This window comes from Centroberyx gerrardi, chromosome 14 (assembly GCF_048128805.1).
Source record: "Centroberyx gerrardi isolate f3 chromosome 14, fCenGer3.hap1.cur.20231027, whole genome shotgun sequence".
In the NCBI taxonomy this organism is placed as follows: Eukaryota; Metazoa; Chordata; class Actinopteri; order Beryciformes; family Berycidae; genus Centroberyx; species Centroberyx gerrardi.
In genome coordinates this window covers 13,870,758-13,884,915 of record NC_136010.1, presented here as the reverse complement: position 1 = coordinate 13,884,915, position 14,158 = coordinate 13,870,758, and the positions used below count along the sequence as shown (strand labels likewise).

Genomic DNA, 14,158 nt, shown 5'->3' with positions numbered 1-14,158 from the left:
TGAATTGCTCGGTCGTCAATTCACATTTAAATTAGTGTAAGTGTATGCCTATTGGTGACAAGTGGGTCATTATAGGCTTCAGATGCACGATTATCCTGTGCGCGTTATTGTGGTGTTTTGGTTCATTGGGCACCTGTGGTGAATGGGGCCATTGGCGCTTATTCTGTACGGGGTGTGTCTTAGGGCGGAGATCTGCCCACCCACCCGGTGCTTCTCTCTTCTGGTCACTATATGAGGAGACAGCTACTCGGTCCCTTATCTAGACACATTCAAAAGTTGTAGTTGTTGGAGTTGTTGGAGCTTTCCAAACGTGTTTTTTTTCCGTCGGGTTGGAACCGGACTGCTGCTTTCTGTAGAGAACATCCCTGGATCTGGGTGGACACCACCTTGGAAATTCATTTTTTGTATTTATCTGAACAGCCAGACTTCAAAATGCCTCGGTCGTTTCTTATCAAGAAGTATTTTTCCAACAAGAAGCCGAATTACAGCGAGTTGGAGAGCCAGACTGGTAAGTTTTTTCCCACCTGCTGAATTTGATGTATTCTGTGATTATTGTCTGTCATGTTCATGCATGACAGACATGGCTACATGAGTGAATCACAGTCAGTGCAAGAGAGAGGTCTTAATCAAATGACCTCACATGAATACACATTGGAAATAGTCACATTAGATGGACCCATGAACATTTAAAACGCACATTGCACACAATCTCATGGGTTCAAAGTAGAGACAAGTGTTTCTTCTCCCTGGTCTATTGGAAAATTTGCTAATGGAATAATCTTGGTGGGTCAGGGCCATGGTGAATACAGAGTTTGACTGTAACAAGACACCAAGAATGAAAACAAGTTTACTGTGTAATTAGATTATCTGTCCATTTAAGTGAAAAGCCACCTGACTCCTTTTTCCTCTCTCTTGCTAGCAGTTGTCCCAGAGTGCTATCCTCTGGCTGAACTCCCAACCCAGGACAACAGCTCTGCCCTGACCTGCTATCCCAGCGGCCCTCTCTTCAGCATGGACACCCTGCCTGCACCCCTCTCCCCTATCACTCCCGTGTCTCCTGCTCTGCCCCCCTCACCACTGGGACCGCTGGACCTCAGCAGCTCCCCATCCAGCAGCAGCAGCGAGGAGGAGGAGGATGGAGGACGTACTTCAGATCCTCCCAGCCCGGACGCCCTTCACCACGTATACCACTGCCTGCACTGCAGTAAGAGCTACAGCAGTCCCTCGGCCCTGTCCCGCCACCAGCTGTCCCACTGTCCGCAGGGGGAGCAGAGCCTCTCTCTGGCCAGTCAGGCCTCGCCGCGCCCGGCCTTCCACTGCAAACACTGCCCCAAGGAGTACACCAGCCTGGGCGCCCTGAAGATGCACATCCGCTCACACACCCTGCCCTGTGTGTGCCCCACCTGTGGCAAGGCCTTCTCCAGACCGTGGCTGCTCAGGGGGCACATTCGTACACATACAGGTGAGGCAGAGAAGCAGCTGTGTTGTCTTACATTCAGACTAAGATTGTAATTTCACAACAATCAAATTGATTACCAAGTACAGATAGTGGAGCTCTGTTAGCTTGTAGATGTGACAGTGCATTTTAAATGTGGTTGCACCCAGTGCATAGTCACTCATTGATATTCATTGATGTTTCCTGAGGTGTAAGCAAATGTTATTGCTTAGCATGGCACAATCTTATCTCAGGCTCAATGTGGTTATGCATGAAAAAAGTCAATCCACACTAACTCAGTTAGGTCGGTGCTCCTAGGTGAGCAGTCTTTTTGCAATTCTTTTGTCCCACATTGTTGGCTGTAAATCATTTGAAAAACAATGACTAGAGGATAGACCTTTTGGTTTCAAGGACCTGCTAATGATGGGTCAAGTGTTTTCCTGAAGTTAACAGTTTTCTCCTCTTATCCAGGCGAGCGCCCCTTCTCCTGTCAACACTGTAACCGAGCGTTTGCTGACCGCTCCAACCTGCGTGCCCATCTGCAGACCCACTCGGAAGTGAAGAAGTACCAGTGTGGCTCCTGCTCCCGAACCTTCAGCCGCATGTCCCTGCTGCACAAACACAACGCCTCGGGGTGCTGCCCTGCCCCGTAGACTCACATTCCCCTGACTGCTCAGATCAGCCAGTTGATGCCGCCTGCTGGTTCAATTCCCTTTGGCGAGAGCCACTGGCCCATTTGTGGATACACTTAGTGGCTCAGGGTGAGAATGTGCCCAGAGGACATTTGGGAGGGTGTTTGCCAACTCATTCCCAAGCCATGAGAGGATGGAAAAAGAAGCTGGAGTTCTATTGCTTTTATAAGTTGACTTCTAAAGTGCCTTCAGTTTCTAAGGAATCAATGTAGGTTTATCATATTTTTAGATGTAATAGATTTCAAATTGGTATCCACTGCATATTTTTGCTGGGCTCTGTCAAGTGTGTGTGTGTGTGTGTGTGTGTTGAGGGCAGCTGGACATGCAGTTAATTCCCAGGAAACTCCATCGGTGCCGGCCGGTCCGGGACTGTGGCCATGTTGCAGCTGCTTGTGTGTGTGTGTATGGGGGATGTCATTCCTCACCATACTCTACATACATAGCATGCATGTATATGAGCAGCTGTATGTGTGTGTGTGTGTGTTGAGACAGCTGTCTGTGTATGGTGTACTGTGGAGGCAGGGCGCTGAGAGATGTGTTAGCTGTGACCTCGACGACAGGTGACCCTCCCCTCCTCGCTCGCCCCTCCTCTCTTCACCTCCTCACCCCAAACTCCACAAACACTTTCCTCTCCACACACACACACTCACACACTCACACACACACACTGAACCAAACATCAGACCAGAGGTTGGTGTGTTATTGGACATGAAAGGACCACTTAAGCTCGACCAAAAAACACCACCTGCCTTCATTGAAATAGTTATTTTTTGAACGAAACTGTTTGAATGATTGGTGCTTTTATGACATTCATTTCGAAGTATGTTTGAACCACAGATTTTATGCACCACCTTTTTAAACATGCCATCCAAATGGAGATAATATGATTCCTTTTGCCAAAGTTGTGTCTTTTTCTGCCACATGTAAATAATAAAGCTTTGTTTTTAAAAAAATCCTGCTGTGTAGACCCACTTGTTTCTGTGTACACCAATATACAGATAATACTTCAACAGCCGTTGTACCAAGGTATACCTCTAAATGAGTTCATAAGGAAAGACTTGACAGTTTCTGAATGGGGAGATGGAGCGGTGCGGCATTGTACTGGTGCATGTGTGTGTGTTAGAGTGGGGACAGGTTTGTGTGATGTTGAGTGATGTGTGGAACACCTGCACACACCTGCCAGGCTGTCAGCATGCAGCATATACACATACAAGCGCACATGGAGAACACATGTTAAAAGGGGGAGGGGGGGGGTTGCATAGAGTGACTGCAGGTGGGCAAAAGGAAGCGGAGCAAGATTATGGAATAAAGGAAAAAAAGGAGGAAGATGCTGAGTGAGCAGGGATCCTCCCAAGGGCTAGTGAGGCCAGTCCTGCAAGGGAAAGTCAGTGTGAAATTAGCCGAGTGTGGGAATCCCACTGACCCACTTCCTGCTGTAGGCGCGGCCCCAGCTGGAGGCAGGGGGGGACTTAGGCCGAAGACCAACAAATATACCCAGGAGAGACAGACTCTGGACGGTGTTGTCAGAATTTCGGCACAGACCGAGCGCTCCACACAGCCTGCGCGGCCATCTGCTCCGTAATGGTTAAACTCCAGTTACCTTGGAGGAACTCTGGCGGAAGTCCCTGCTTGCTTACAAGCCCAGCTGAGGGTGAACATCCAGGCTGCACATATGGCCGCAACGTGTTCGCTCTCCTCGCTGCCCTCCTGACCCACACACACTGACGCCAGCATGTCTTGGTGAGGTAACGATGTGTTTCCTCCAATAGCTCTCAGCAGCAGTGTTGAGAGGTAGATGTATGTGTGTGTGTGTGTGTGTGTGTGTGTGTGTGTGTGTGTGTGTGTGAGGGGGTTTAAGGGAGGCACACAAAGCTAGGGATCAGATTGCATGAGTTAGCTTGTCCAATGTAAACAGCTCCCAAAAGACATGCTCATATACACACACTCATGCGTGCGCGGACGCACGTGCACACACACACACACACACGAACAGGCACACACCTAATCCAGAGCATCACTTGGATCAAGGGGACTTTTTCATTTGTCTGCCTACCTTTCTGGGCTGTTGTGAAGCGAGAGGTGAGAGAGTAATTTGGCTGCTACACACCTACGCAGACAGTGAGTCAGAGGGGGGGAGAAGCAGGCCACAGGGGACTGAACTCTGCTTGATCCCCCGACAGTGTCAGATTTGGTGGGCACAGAGAAAGGGCAACAGGGGTGGAGAACCTCAGTGGAATACTGCTGTGCAGAATATAAAGAATACAAAGATAGACAATATTTTTTGCAATACTGAAACATGCTACTAGAAAATTCTGTAATTTCTATACGTTTGCTTAGTTTTGAAATTTAAGCTCTGCCATCTAGCTAGGGGGACATATTTGGGGTTTGGAGTGAGTAGGAGGCAGTCTATCATTCTGTAGCTTTGAGGCAATGAGATCACTGGAGCTGTCACCGGTCTTTTTAAGTGTGTGTTTGTGTGTGCGCGTGTGTAATATCATATTGGTCTCGTCAAAGTGTTTTAATGTTCGCAGCGTCACGCATGCGGCCCCTGACTAATGTGACATTCCTGAGCCATTAGTGACAGACACACAATACCGCCATCTAACAGAGAGAGAGAGAGGAGAGAGAGAGAGAGAGAGAGAGAGAGAGAGAGAGAGAGGTGCTCTGTCTGTTGTCCTTGTAGACTTCTCTGGAGTCCAGGACAGGAAATATTGTCATGTTGACCTAATTACAAAGAAAAGAGGATTACCATTCATTTTGAGAACTCGCATACATTATTCCAATGGGAAAAAATAATTGCTAAGTAATATTGCCTCGCGCCAATAAACAAAAAAAAAGTTTAAATTAAATGACTTTTTCCGGATACCCTGGTAAACTGCTTTAGGACCCCTGGAAGTTGCTCCATGGACGATGAATAGGACTTTGGAGCCGAATGGGTTTTATTTTGTTATGAAGTGGCATCAGCTCTGAAACAGAAAATATATGCTCATCTCTTTAAATGTACTTTAAAAGTGCGTAACACAACAGGTTACAAGGCTGCATAGTCTCTACTCTTCATTTGAGCTAACAAAAGTGCATGTCAAATAGAAACTTAACCTTTCTAATGCGTAGGAATAACATTTTTGAGAGCTGAAATTCTGCGGTATTCTCTCCTTCTACTGCTCTGCCCTGTGTGTGTGTGTGTGTGCGTGTGTGTGTGCGTGCTTGTGTGTGTGCTTGTGTTTGGGACACAGGAAGTGGCCTGTCAGTCTTGAATAAACATTGCCCATCCAAAAGCGCTGATAAAAAGCATCTGGGTGCGGCTACAGCTGTTTGTGTGTATGTGTGTATGTGTATGTATGCATGTGTGTGTCTCTGTGATGTGTAGATTTCTCCATGCCAGAGTGTACCAGGGGTTCGCCGTGGTCTGTATCTAAAATGAGAGAGTGCATTGCTGGAACCGGGACTGGCAGTGTGGGTTGAAGAGCTGATTCACTGGGGGATCAGATTCAAGCCAGGAGGGTTAAGTCACTGGGTTAGAGTTTCAAACACTCTTACAGGCCGCACTGCTCTTACACAATGGCGCTGCCCAAGGCCTTGGTGCCAACCCTCCTCTGCTGGAGCCACACTTCCCAAAATCCCCACGGACTCACTCCTCCTCCGCCTTTGTCCTTTTGGAGACAAGTGTTTTTTGTTTTTTTTCAATCGTCACTTCATTTTCATTTTGTGCTGACAGGCTGACAGCCTTTCTCCATCCACTGCTAATGAGGAACGTATGACACCCATGAGACGGACAGAGGGTGGGATGGAGAGAGTAACGGCTTGAGGTTTGCACAGAGAGAGGGTGAACTCGGGATAAGGAGATAAGGAGGAACGAGAGAAGCAATGAGGGAGATGGTTTGAGGGGAAGACATGGGGAGTCAGGGGGGTTGCCTGGTGAAGAATGAGAGGTTCTGTTTGCGAGCTGTTTTTCAAATCAGTAGGGAGTAGAATTTGCTTGAGGAATGCCACATGTTGCAATGTAGGCTTGATCAATGACATGTGCTGCTCGGCTCCAGAGCCAAATGCTGCGAGGGCAGAGAGATATGCTCACTGCGGATGCTTTCCTAGTTTCAGTCGTGTAAAACTCTGTACGGTGGAAAATTGAAATGTAGGTCAAGACTTCATGAACTCTTAACATGCACACAGATAGGCGTGCAACGGACACACACACACACACACACACACACACACACACACACACACACACAAAGAGCTCAGATCTCTGGACAAATAAACCAGTTTTACCCAAGGACAGGATATGGCCTCTAGGAGGGGGTACACACCATTTCCTGCCCACCTCCGCACTCCTGCTGTCCCCTTCAATGGTGTGTGTGTGTGTGTGTGTGTGTGTGTGCGTGTCTGTATCTGTGTGTGATGTGGCTGGTGCTGTGTTTCTTCCTAAACACAGACCCTCTCTGTCCCATCGGGTCAGAGGGGAGAGGATGAGCCATAAAGGGACAGGGGGTAAACAGATGAAACGCATTGTTTGTAACAGCGGTTCTCAACCTTGTGCCATGGAAAGCCACGTGTCTGCAGGTTTTCACTCCAACCAAACACTACAGCAGCTCATTTCACTGATTAGCACCCCGTCAACCAGAGAGGGGGGACTGATCAGTGAAATGAGCTGCTGTAGGGATTGGTTGGAATGAAAACCTGCTTAGCTTTGGGCTTCAATGGGATGAGGACCGCTGGTTTATAAGGGATCAGTGAAATCAGTCATCTCCTACACTTCTGTCAGTGGCATGTACTACACTGTATCTGAGTTGTAAGACTACCTGACCTTGTTACACAACATGTGCGGCAAGAAAGGAGTTGTCAGGGCAGAAGGTGCACATAACCGCACACAGAGCGAGCCAGGCAGAGGCCAGCAAGTCATGACATGAGGGTGGTATAGAGGAGGAGAACAACAACAGAGAGACGGAATAGGGGAGAGTGCAGAGTGTGTAGAGAGAGTACACCGGGGGAAGTGTTGCTGAGAAAGCAGAGGGTGTAAGGATAGATGAAAGAATGACAGAAAAAAGTGAGTAATAATAGTAATAAGAGAGGGAGCGATATCAAAATAGGGAGGTCGAGACTGGTATGTTGTTTTGCTTGGAACTCTGCGTGAGTCTGTGTTACAGTTGGCAGCTGAGAGCAGAGGATCACCTGTGCTGCCTTCTTTTTTTCTTCTTTTCTTTCATTCATCCCTGTTTCCATGTTCTCCTCTTGTTGTGTCATGCTGTCATTCTCTCTCTCTCTCCCTCTTTCTCCTTCTCTCTCTCTCTCTCTCTCTCTCTCTCTCTCTCTCTCTCTCTTTTACCGCAGGTATTCAGGTATTTGCCCCCGGGGTGCTGGTGGTTGTGCTGAGAGGTGCAAGGTGCACTTTTGTGCTCCTGTCAGGGCCTGTATGGGCCCAGGGGGGCGCCAGGGAAGGACCGGGACAGTTCTATTGTCCCGACACATTCCAGTCAATGAAGGATATTGCGGGGGGGTGGGGGTGGGGGGAGGGGCAGCAGCGCTGGTAGGGGGGCAAGATGGCTAAAGATCAGCCTTTGAGTTGGCTAAGTGGCCAGAGGTTCTCTCTGTGTGTGTGTGTGTGTGTGTGTGTGTGTGTGTGTGTGTGACTGTAGAGAGCACAGATTGTCTCCCCTCTCCTCCTCCTTTCTTGTCCCGTCCTATCCTGTCCCTTGAGGAGCCGGAGGGCAGGCAAATGCACCTGCCTGAAATCCACACCCCGGGGCCAGACGCCTATCTCCCCCATCTCCAAGGTTTTACAGAATTGCTGCATGTGCCACACACACTGGTGTCCCCTTACACTCCTCTGGATCCTTGGAGTCCTCGAGGGGAGCGCAGAGGGACGTCCAGTTATGTTGCAACCTGTCTCAGAATTTTGAAACTAAAATCAACGCAGTGAGTTTCGGGATCACCCAGATAAGAATAATGTCCTTCCAATCTGATGGATTCTTACGACTACTACTACAACTGAAACACTAAACATCGTTTCTCGAGCTGTGAGTTGCATTTATGGAAAGCCAGAACAAAAAGAATTTTCTTCTAGTCACAAATGCCGCAGCTGTTTCCTTTGCAGCCTCATTCAATCTGTGATCACTCTTTCTAAGTTTATTAGTGACGTTACCTAGCAGTTGGCTTTGTTGTGCAACTATTTGTACCCCTTTTCAATAGAAAAAGAAGCCACGTGATCCACAGAGGGCATGGAGACACTTAAGCCGTGGTGCATGGAAAACAACAATAAATCAGATCCATGGACACTTTAAACTGACCGCCCCTCTCTCTTTCCCTCACACTTTTCCTTGGTAACAAAATCTACACATGCAGTTTCATTTTAAGTTACACATATTGCATGTTTAGAGCTCATTTCATGCGTCCCTTCACCTTTCACATCATGATCACATTAGATGGCTTTAAAGTTAAGCTTGCCATGTTTTCCTTGGCATAACAAGAGTCGGTCCTGGTTTTTCATGGTGAACAGATACACATTGCATGAGGCTAACATTGCATGTCAGGACACATGGTCAGGCTGATGTGCATGTGTGTGTGTGTGTGTGAGTGTGTGTAACCAGAGAACCTCTTGTGCGAGTAGGGACAGGTGTGTCACCACCTGACCACACCCCCGGGCCACACGGCACCTCCTGTCCCTAACACCTGTCCCCTTCGTCTGTGCAAGGACCTGTGTATCCCTCTACAACACACACACACACACACACACACACACTGGTTTGTCAGGGAGGAGGGCAGGTTGCTGGGCTGTGACGGAGCGAGGGGGATCAGGCGGTCTGGTGGCCAGTTTGACTGGAGTATCCATACAGCTGTCCCTCTGAAACCAGAACTGCATCTAAGCCCCCACCTTGTCCTCCCTGTCTCTCTGCTAATGCGGTGTCATCACCAGCCACAAGGTGATATCGCCCACAAGCTGTTGGACACAAGCTTCGGACTATCACGTCTCTGTGGCAGCAGATGGGAATGTATCACAACATACCTTCTCTGTAAATGTCCGACAGCAACAACATATTCATCAAGTATATCTGTGTGTGTGTGTGTGTGAGAGAGAGAGACAGAAAGAGCGAGAGAAAGGGGGGGAGAGGTCAGAACAGCCTGAAGACCATTGTAAATTCCTCGCTGGCTCAACCAAAGACATTCTTCTCTGCTGTTTTTCTTTCTAATCTCTATGCTCAGATTACCAGCTAGAGGGCCCGACCAGATGAGAGGAGAACAGGATGGCATGCATGCATGCACGCACTCGCACACACACACACACGCACACACACACACACACACACACACACACACACACACACACACACACACACACGCAAACAGGTACACACATGCAAACAGGCACACACATATGGTTTGGAGACATGCATAATCTAGAGAAAACTCAACAGTACATCAATGGAACATATCTGTTCCAACTTCTACGCATGTATTCAGAGAAGTTGAATTTGTTGTCACACAATCTAAATGCGAACACAAAAGCACAATGAAGTCATTAGTTGGGATCTTGTTTTTTTGAACCCAAAGAAAACAGCCCCCTAAGGAGACTGCTGAGAGGATTCCCACATGACTGCCCTAGTGCCACCCAAACCCCCGCCCCCCCTCCCCACCCACCGACCCACACACCCACACCATCTGACCCTAGCATAAAGCCTTTCCAGATGTGCCCACATCGGTTTCACTGGAATGATGCCACTTCACTCACTCTCTGTTAGATCTGATCACAGTCTCACAAACAATGACAAAGTGATAAAACAAAAATAGAGTATCTGGTGCTGTTTTGTCTCTCCTTTGCCCAGCAGGCTATTGTGAAAAATGTGAGTGAATGAATGCCACTCAATTACAAACCAAAACATTTCAAATTATAAAGAGTGAAACATAGAACGGCATTGTGAATTTATGTGAATTTATGTTTTGTTGCATAACAACCAGAGGCCAAGCTTGGTTATTTTCACATATGATGGTCAGCTTCACATATGTAATCTATGAACTTTTGATAGCTCGGTTGGTCGAACAGAGGACTGTAGATGATATTCACTGATGTTCTTAGTGCTGACCCTAAAGAGGGGCAGGCAAAAAGAGAATTTCTATACAGTGGATATGTACTGTAATTATAAAGTGCTCCTAGTTGTAGTTGAGATGATTGACCCTTCACTTAAAGGATAAGGCCGGTGTTTTTTAATGCATTTCTTACCGTCAACAAATCCTATGAAAATAACAAAATCAACAATGCGTTTGCTCTACTCCCGTTACTTTCTGACTTCCCACGTACCGTTTTTAGCCGTCAACCCGGAAGTCATTGGCTCCAATTGTAAGCTAAAAACCTTGAAATACAGCTCACAAAGACATAGTTTCAATTTTAAAAATCGCTAACTGTTACCACGAAAAGTCAGACTGTTGTAGTTATTACCAAATCAAATTCAAATGGGAACAAATTCTTCATTACGCCGGGGACTATTGAGATTGCAAAGTGTTCACAGCAGGCTTATTAAGTTGTTTGAGGAAAAAGTTGGCTGACCCGGTGCATCGCGATGGTGAAATATGCTGCCCAGAGCAACGGCATGGCTCTTTGACGTGTTCTTAATCGTTTTTTTAATACAATGGAGTTCTATGGCTGCTGGGACATGGCTTCATTGGGCACCGGCTACATGGACGAGACTTGTTGGCAAAACAAAATCATTGCTGATTTTGTTATTTTCATAGGATTTGTTGACGGTAAGCAATGCATTAAAAAACACCGGCCTTATCCTTTAAGCACAATGATGTAAAATGGTTGTGGAAATTAGAAAGTGACATTTGTATTTCTTTTTCTTTTTTTCTTTAGCTTTGTCTCTGTTTTCACAAATTCTTTAGTTATTTTGTTTTATGCATGATTTAGTTACATACAACTTCCCCTCTGCTATCCAGTCTTGCTGCTTTGCTTTCATTGGCCACCTCTAGCATTACATCAAGTAAGGGGGTCTGAAGAGTACATAAATATGAAGAAAATAAGAGCATTACAGTCTAAAAGGGGATTCCCCAGCAATGGGTGTTTAGGTAGTATTCTGTATTTCAGACAACTTTGGATAGGTTTTCCATGCTAATGCTCTTACTGGTACTGGCTTCAAAGACCATACAACACAGCTGAGTTTTGTAATTGAATAATAGGTGACTGTAATGAAATTAGTCACAGCCAATGAGCGATGTTTACGGCAAAGAGTCACATTGGTAGGAAATGAGATGCGTTGGGGAGTGATAGACAGACTACGTGTAATGGAATTACAGATCTCTACTTACAGGATGGTATGATATGAGATTAGGAGATTATAGACAATTTAACCCAACTTGAAAGAATGGTTGTGCATGTTTGTCAATAATGTTAAATCTGTCAGACTGTAAAATTCCAGTCTGTATATTGGAATCAATTAGTTGATTTCATATTCTGTAGATTTTGGAAGGAAAGTAACCGAAAGCAATCAGGTTGCACAGCCAGAAATCTGTTATAAACTGCATTTTGAAAGTAACTGATGATTTGAATGGGTTCAGTGTAGTCAGTATTGTGATGAATCATGTCTATTATAGTAAAATGTTGACCTTTGAACAAATGGTATTTCCATCCGTTGTCACCAGGAGACTCCGTCCCTTTAGTCACAGAGAGAGTGACACATCTCCACCTGTTTGGCTGCTCTCTGTTATCTCCTCCGTCTCTTTAGTTGTTTCATGTAGGTTTCTTCCTACTGATTCACTCACAGACTCACACACACACACACACACACACACACACACACACACACACACACATATACTACAACAGAAACCATTTCTTGGTTTGTGCAGGATGAGGGGAACCACCCACTACTCTCAGCTTGTGATTATGGCTTCATTTGTCTCCACACGTAATTTTTGCTGAAGATATACGGCCCCACCATATCGGTCATCTGACTACAGATCTCTGTATTGTCAGCATCCTTCCTCTTTCCCATCTGCTGTCATTCACAGTTAAGTTCCTATTTTCACTTCCTGATGTTTCTCTCCTTTTCATCTCTCTTGATTTCCCAGGCAAAGGCACAACTTTGATCTTCTGCCCAGCCTAAGTCAAGCTTTCATGATTTCATGCGTCATGTATCATGAGGCAGCAGCAAATCTGTATTTATTCCATTTGTGTGATCGCATCCCAATCCTTCTCCACTGGCCTCTTCACGCATCTTGTATTGCCAAATTAACGAAGCCGTCATGCACACCACTTCAGATTTCAGAAACTGAACTAGACAACAGGATAGCTTTTGGACCAGGTCCTGCACAGCATTTTAATTTGACATTATTTTTTATTAAATAGTTTTGATCATAATTTTGAGAAAATAATCATAATTTTGATCTTTAACAGTTTGCTGCAGGTCCAGGACCAAAACAAACCTTACATGCAAATTCACTTAATCGCCCATCTGTAACCATATTTCCACAAACCATGTGTTTATTTGACTAGCTTTCCTCGGTCAAATATGGTGATATAGTCCATGCTGTTGGACCACGATTGTAAAGCTCTGGTCACTTTCTCCACCCACACACAAACACACACACACACACACACACACACACACACACAGATCCCAAACAGCTGGGTAAATCTAGATCCACGTCACGGTGACGACAGACAGGGGGCTGAGGGCTTACTGCTGGCCCAGGAAGGTGCTCCCTCAGGGGGCAGAGACCTCCCCTCTCCCCAGGGTCCTGCAGCCTGGAGCTATCAGTCAGACCAGAACCAAATCACTGGGTGTCATTAGTCAAGAAAGAACGGCTGCTCTGTTGCCACTTTGGTTTATTACGGTGGTTATGGAGTTGAGAGCTCCAGGTATCCAGTTCTGGGTAGATGTAGTTTAACAGGATGTGTCTCACTTTGTTTTTACCCATCTGTAACTTTTACATAAAAGTAATTAAAGTGTTTCTCATTTGCTCTCTAACATAGACAGCCTTTTGACTCCCGCTCCCTCCCCCTTTTCCCTTAAGCTGCAGTGCTAAATGAGTAACACACAGCCAATCAACCCCGAAGTAACACCTCACATTAAGGGAAAACGGGAACCGACTGGGGGGTGGAGGGAGGGAAAACGCAGATAAAGAGCATACTAGTAAAGTAATTATCCCCCTCCACCACCACCTTCTCGGATTAGCCCTCTAAAACCTCCCACAGCAAGAGTCCTCACACTTCAACAGGTGTGGGGAGAAGAGAGAGAGGGAAAGAGCGAGTGGCTTATGCGAGTGAAAAACAGAGAATGATGAAAAGAAAGGAGAGAAAAAAAGAGAGAGCGCGAGCACCTGTTTTGGACACCCACCGCCTTCCTTTTGCTGGCCTGGGCTTGCACTGCCCCGCCCAAAACAACACATTCACCGCTCACTGCCTGCTCAGCTATGTGAAGCAGCGCTAGGGTCAATCTCCAGGTTATATGGATACACAGAAACAGAGAAAAAGTCAAAAAGGACTAATCATCGTTAATAATTACTGACGTTTAATGCAGTAAAATGAACACTCGTTGAATAGGGATTTCGCATTTGTGCATGGAGCAGAGATGTCAGGAATAGTAATGTAACCACGAAGAACAAGTGCTGGGCTAGCTAATCCAGTGTTATTTTAACATTATGCTCCACACCCAAACATACACAGTGTAGTTATTTGACCACCACAAGGAACAACAGTAAGCATATCAGTGGTCTGGTGGTCCCTTTCACCTCTTCCTAAAGCACCTACCTCAAATCTAACAACACACACACACACACACACACACAATAACACCATGCATACAGATCCCACTCAGGCTCATTAACCTCCTGGTAGGGGGGATGGGGGTCAGGGGCATCAAAGTGACAGGATCACTGCAGACTCACCCAGCAATCCTACCATGGGGGTCTGGAGCCGCAACGTCTCACCCCCTAATGAGAGGCCATGACACACACACACACACACACACACACAGTTTGACCCCTCAGGACCAGCTGGAAAAGAGAGTCAGACATGCCTGACTGTCCCCCCTCCCCTCGTCCCCTC

General features: G+C 46.5%; 1 protein-coding gene across 2 annotated transcripts; it reads left to right on the top strand.

Moving 5' to 3' along the window:
* The first annotated feature begins 319 nt into the window (after nt 1-319).
* Nucleotides 320-2,987, top strand: snai1b (snail family zinc finger 1b). 2 transcript variants are annotated; one of them, XM_071921066.2, is made up of 3 exons: nt 320-508; nt 923-1,462; nt 1,907-2,987. In XM_071921066.2, exons 1-3 carry the CDS (start codon nt 433-435, stop codon nt 2,086-2,088), a joined length of 798 nt encoding a protein of 265 aa, XP_071777167.1. In that variant the 5' UTR covers nt 320-432; the 3' UTR covers nt 2,089-2,987. The 2 variants fall into 2 exon arrangements, with proteins under 2 accessions (XP_071777167.1, XP_071777166.1); XM_071921065.2 differs by having other exon boundaries at nt 920-1,462.
* The last annotated feature ends 11,171 nt before the right edge of the window (nt 2,988-14,158 follow it).

Coding starts and splice junctions, on each gene's coding strand:
- snai1b (XM_071921065.2), top strand. CDS start 433: ATGCCTCGGTCGTTTCTTATCAAGAAGTATTTTTCCAACAAGAAGCCG. Junction 509..919: donor CGAGTTGGAGAGCCAGACTG/GTAAGTTTTTTC, acceptor CTCTCTTGCTAG/CAGTTGTCCCAGAGTGCTAT. Junction 1,463..1,906: donor GCACATTCGTACACATACAG/GTGAGGCAGAGA, acceptor CCTCTTATCCAG/GCGAGCGCCCCTTCTCCTGT.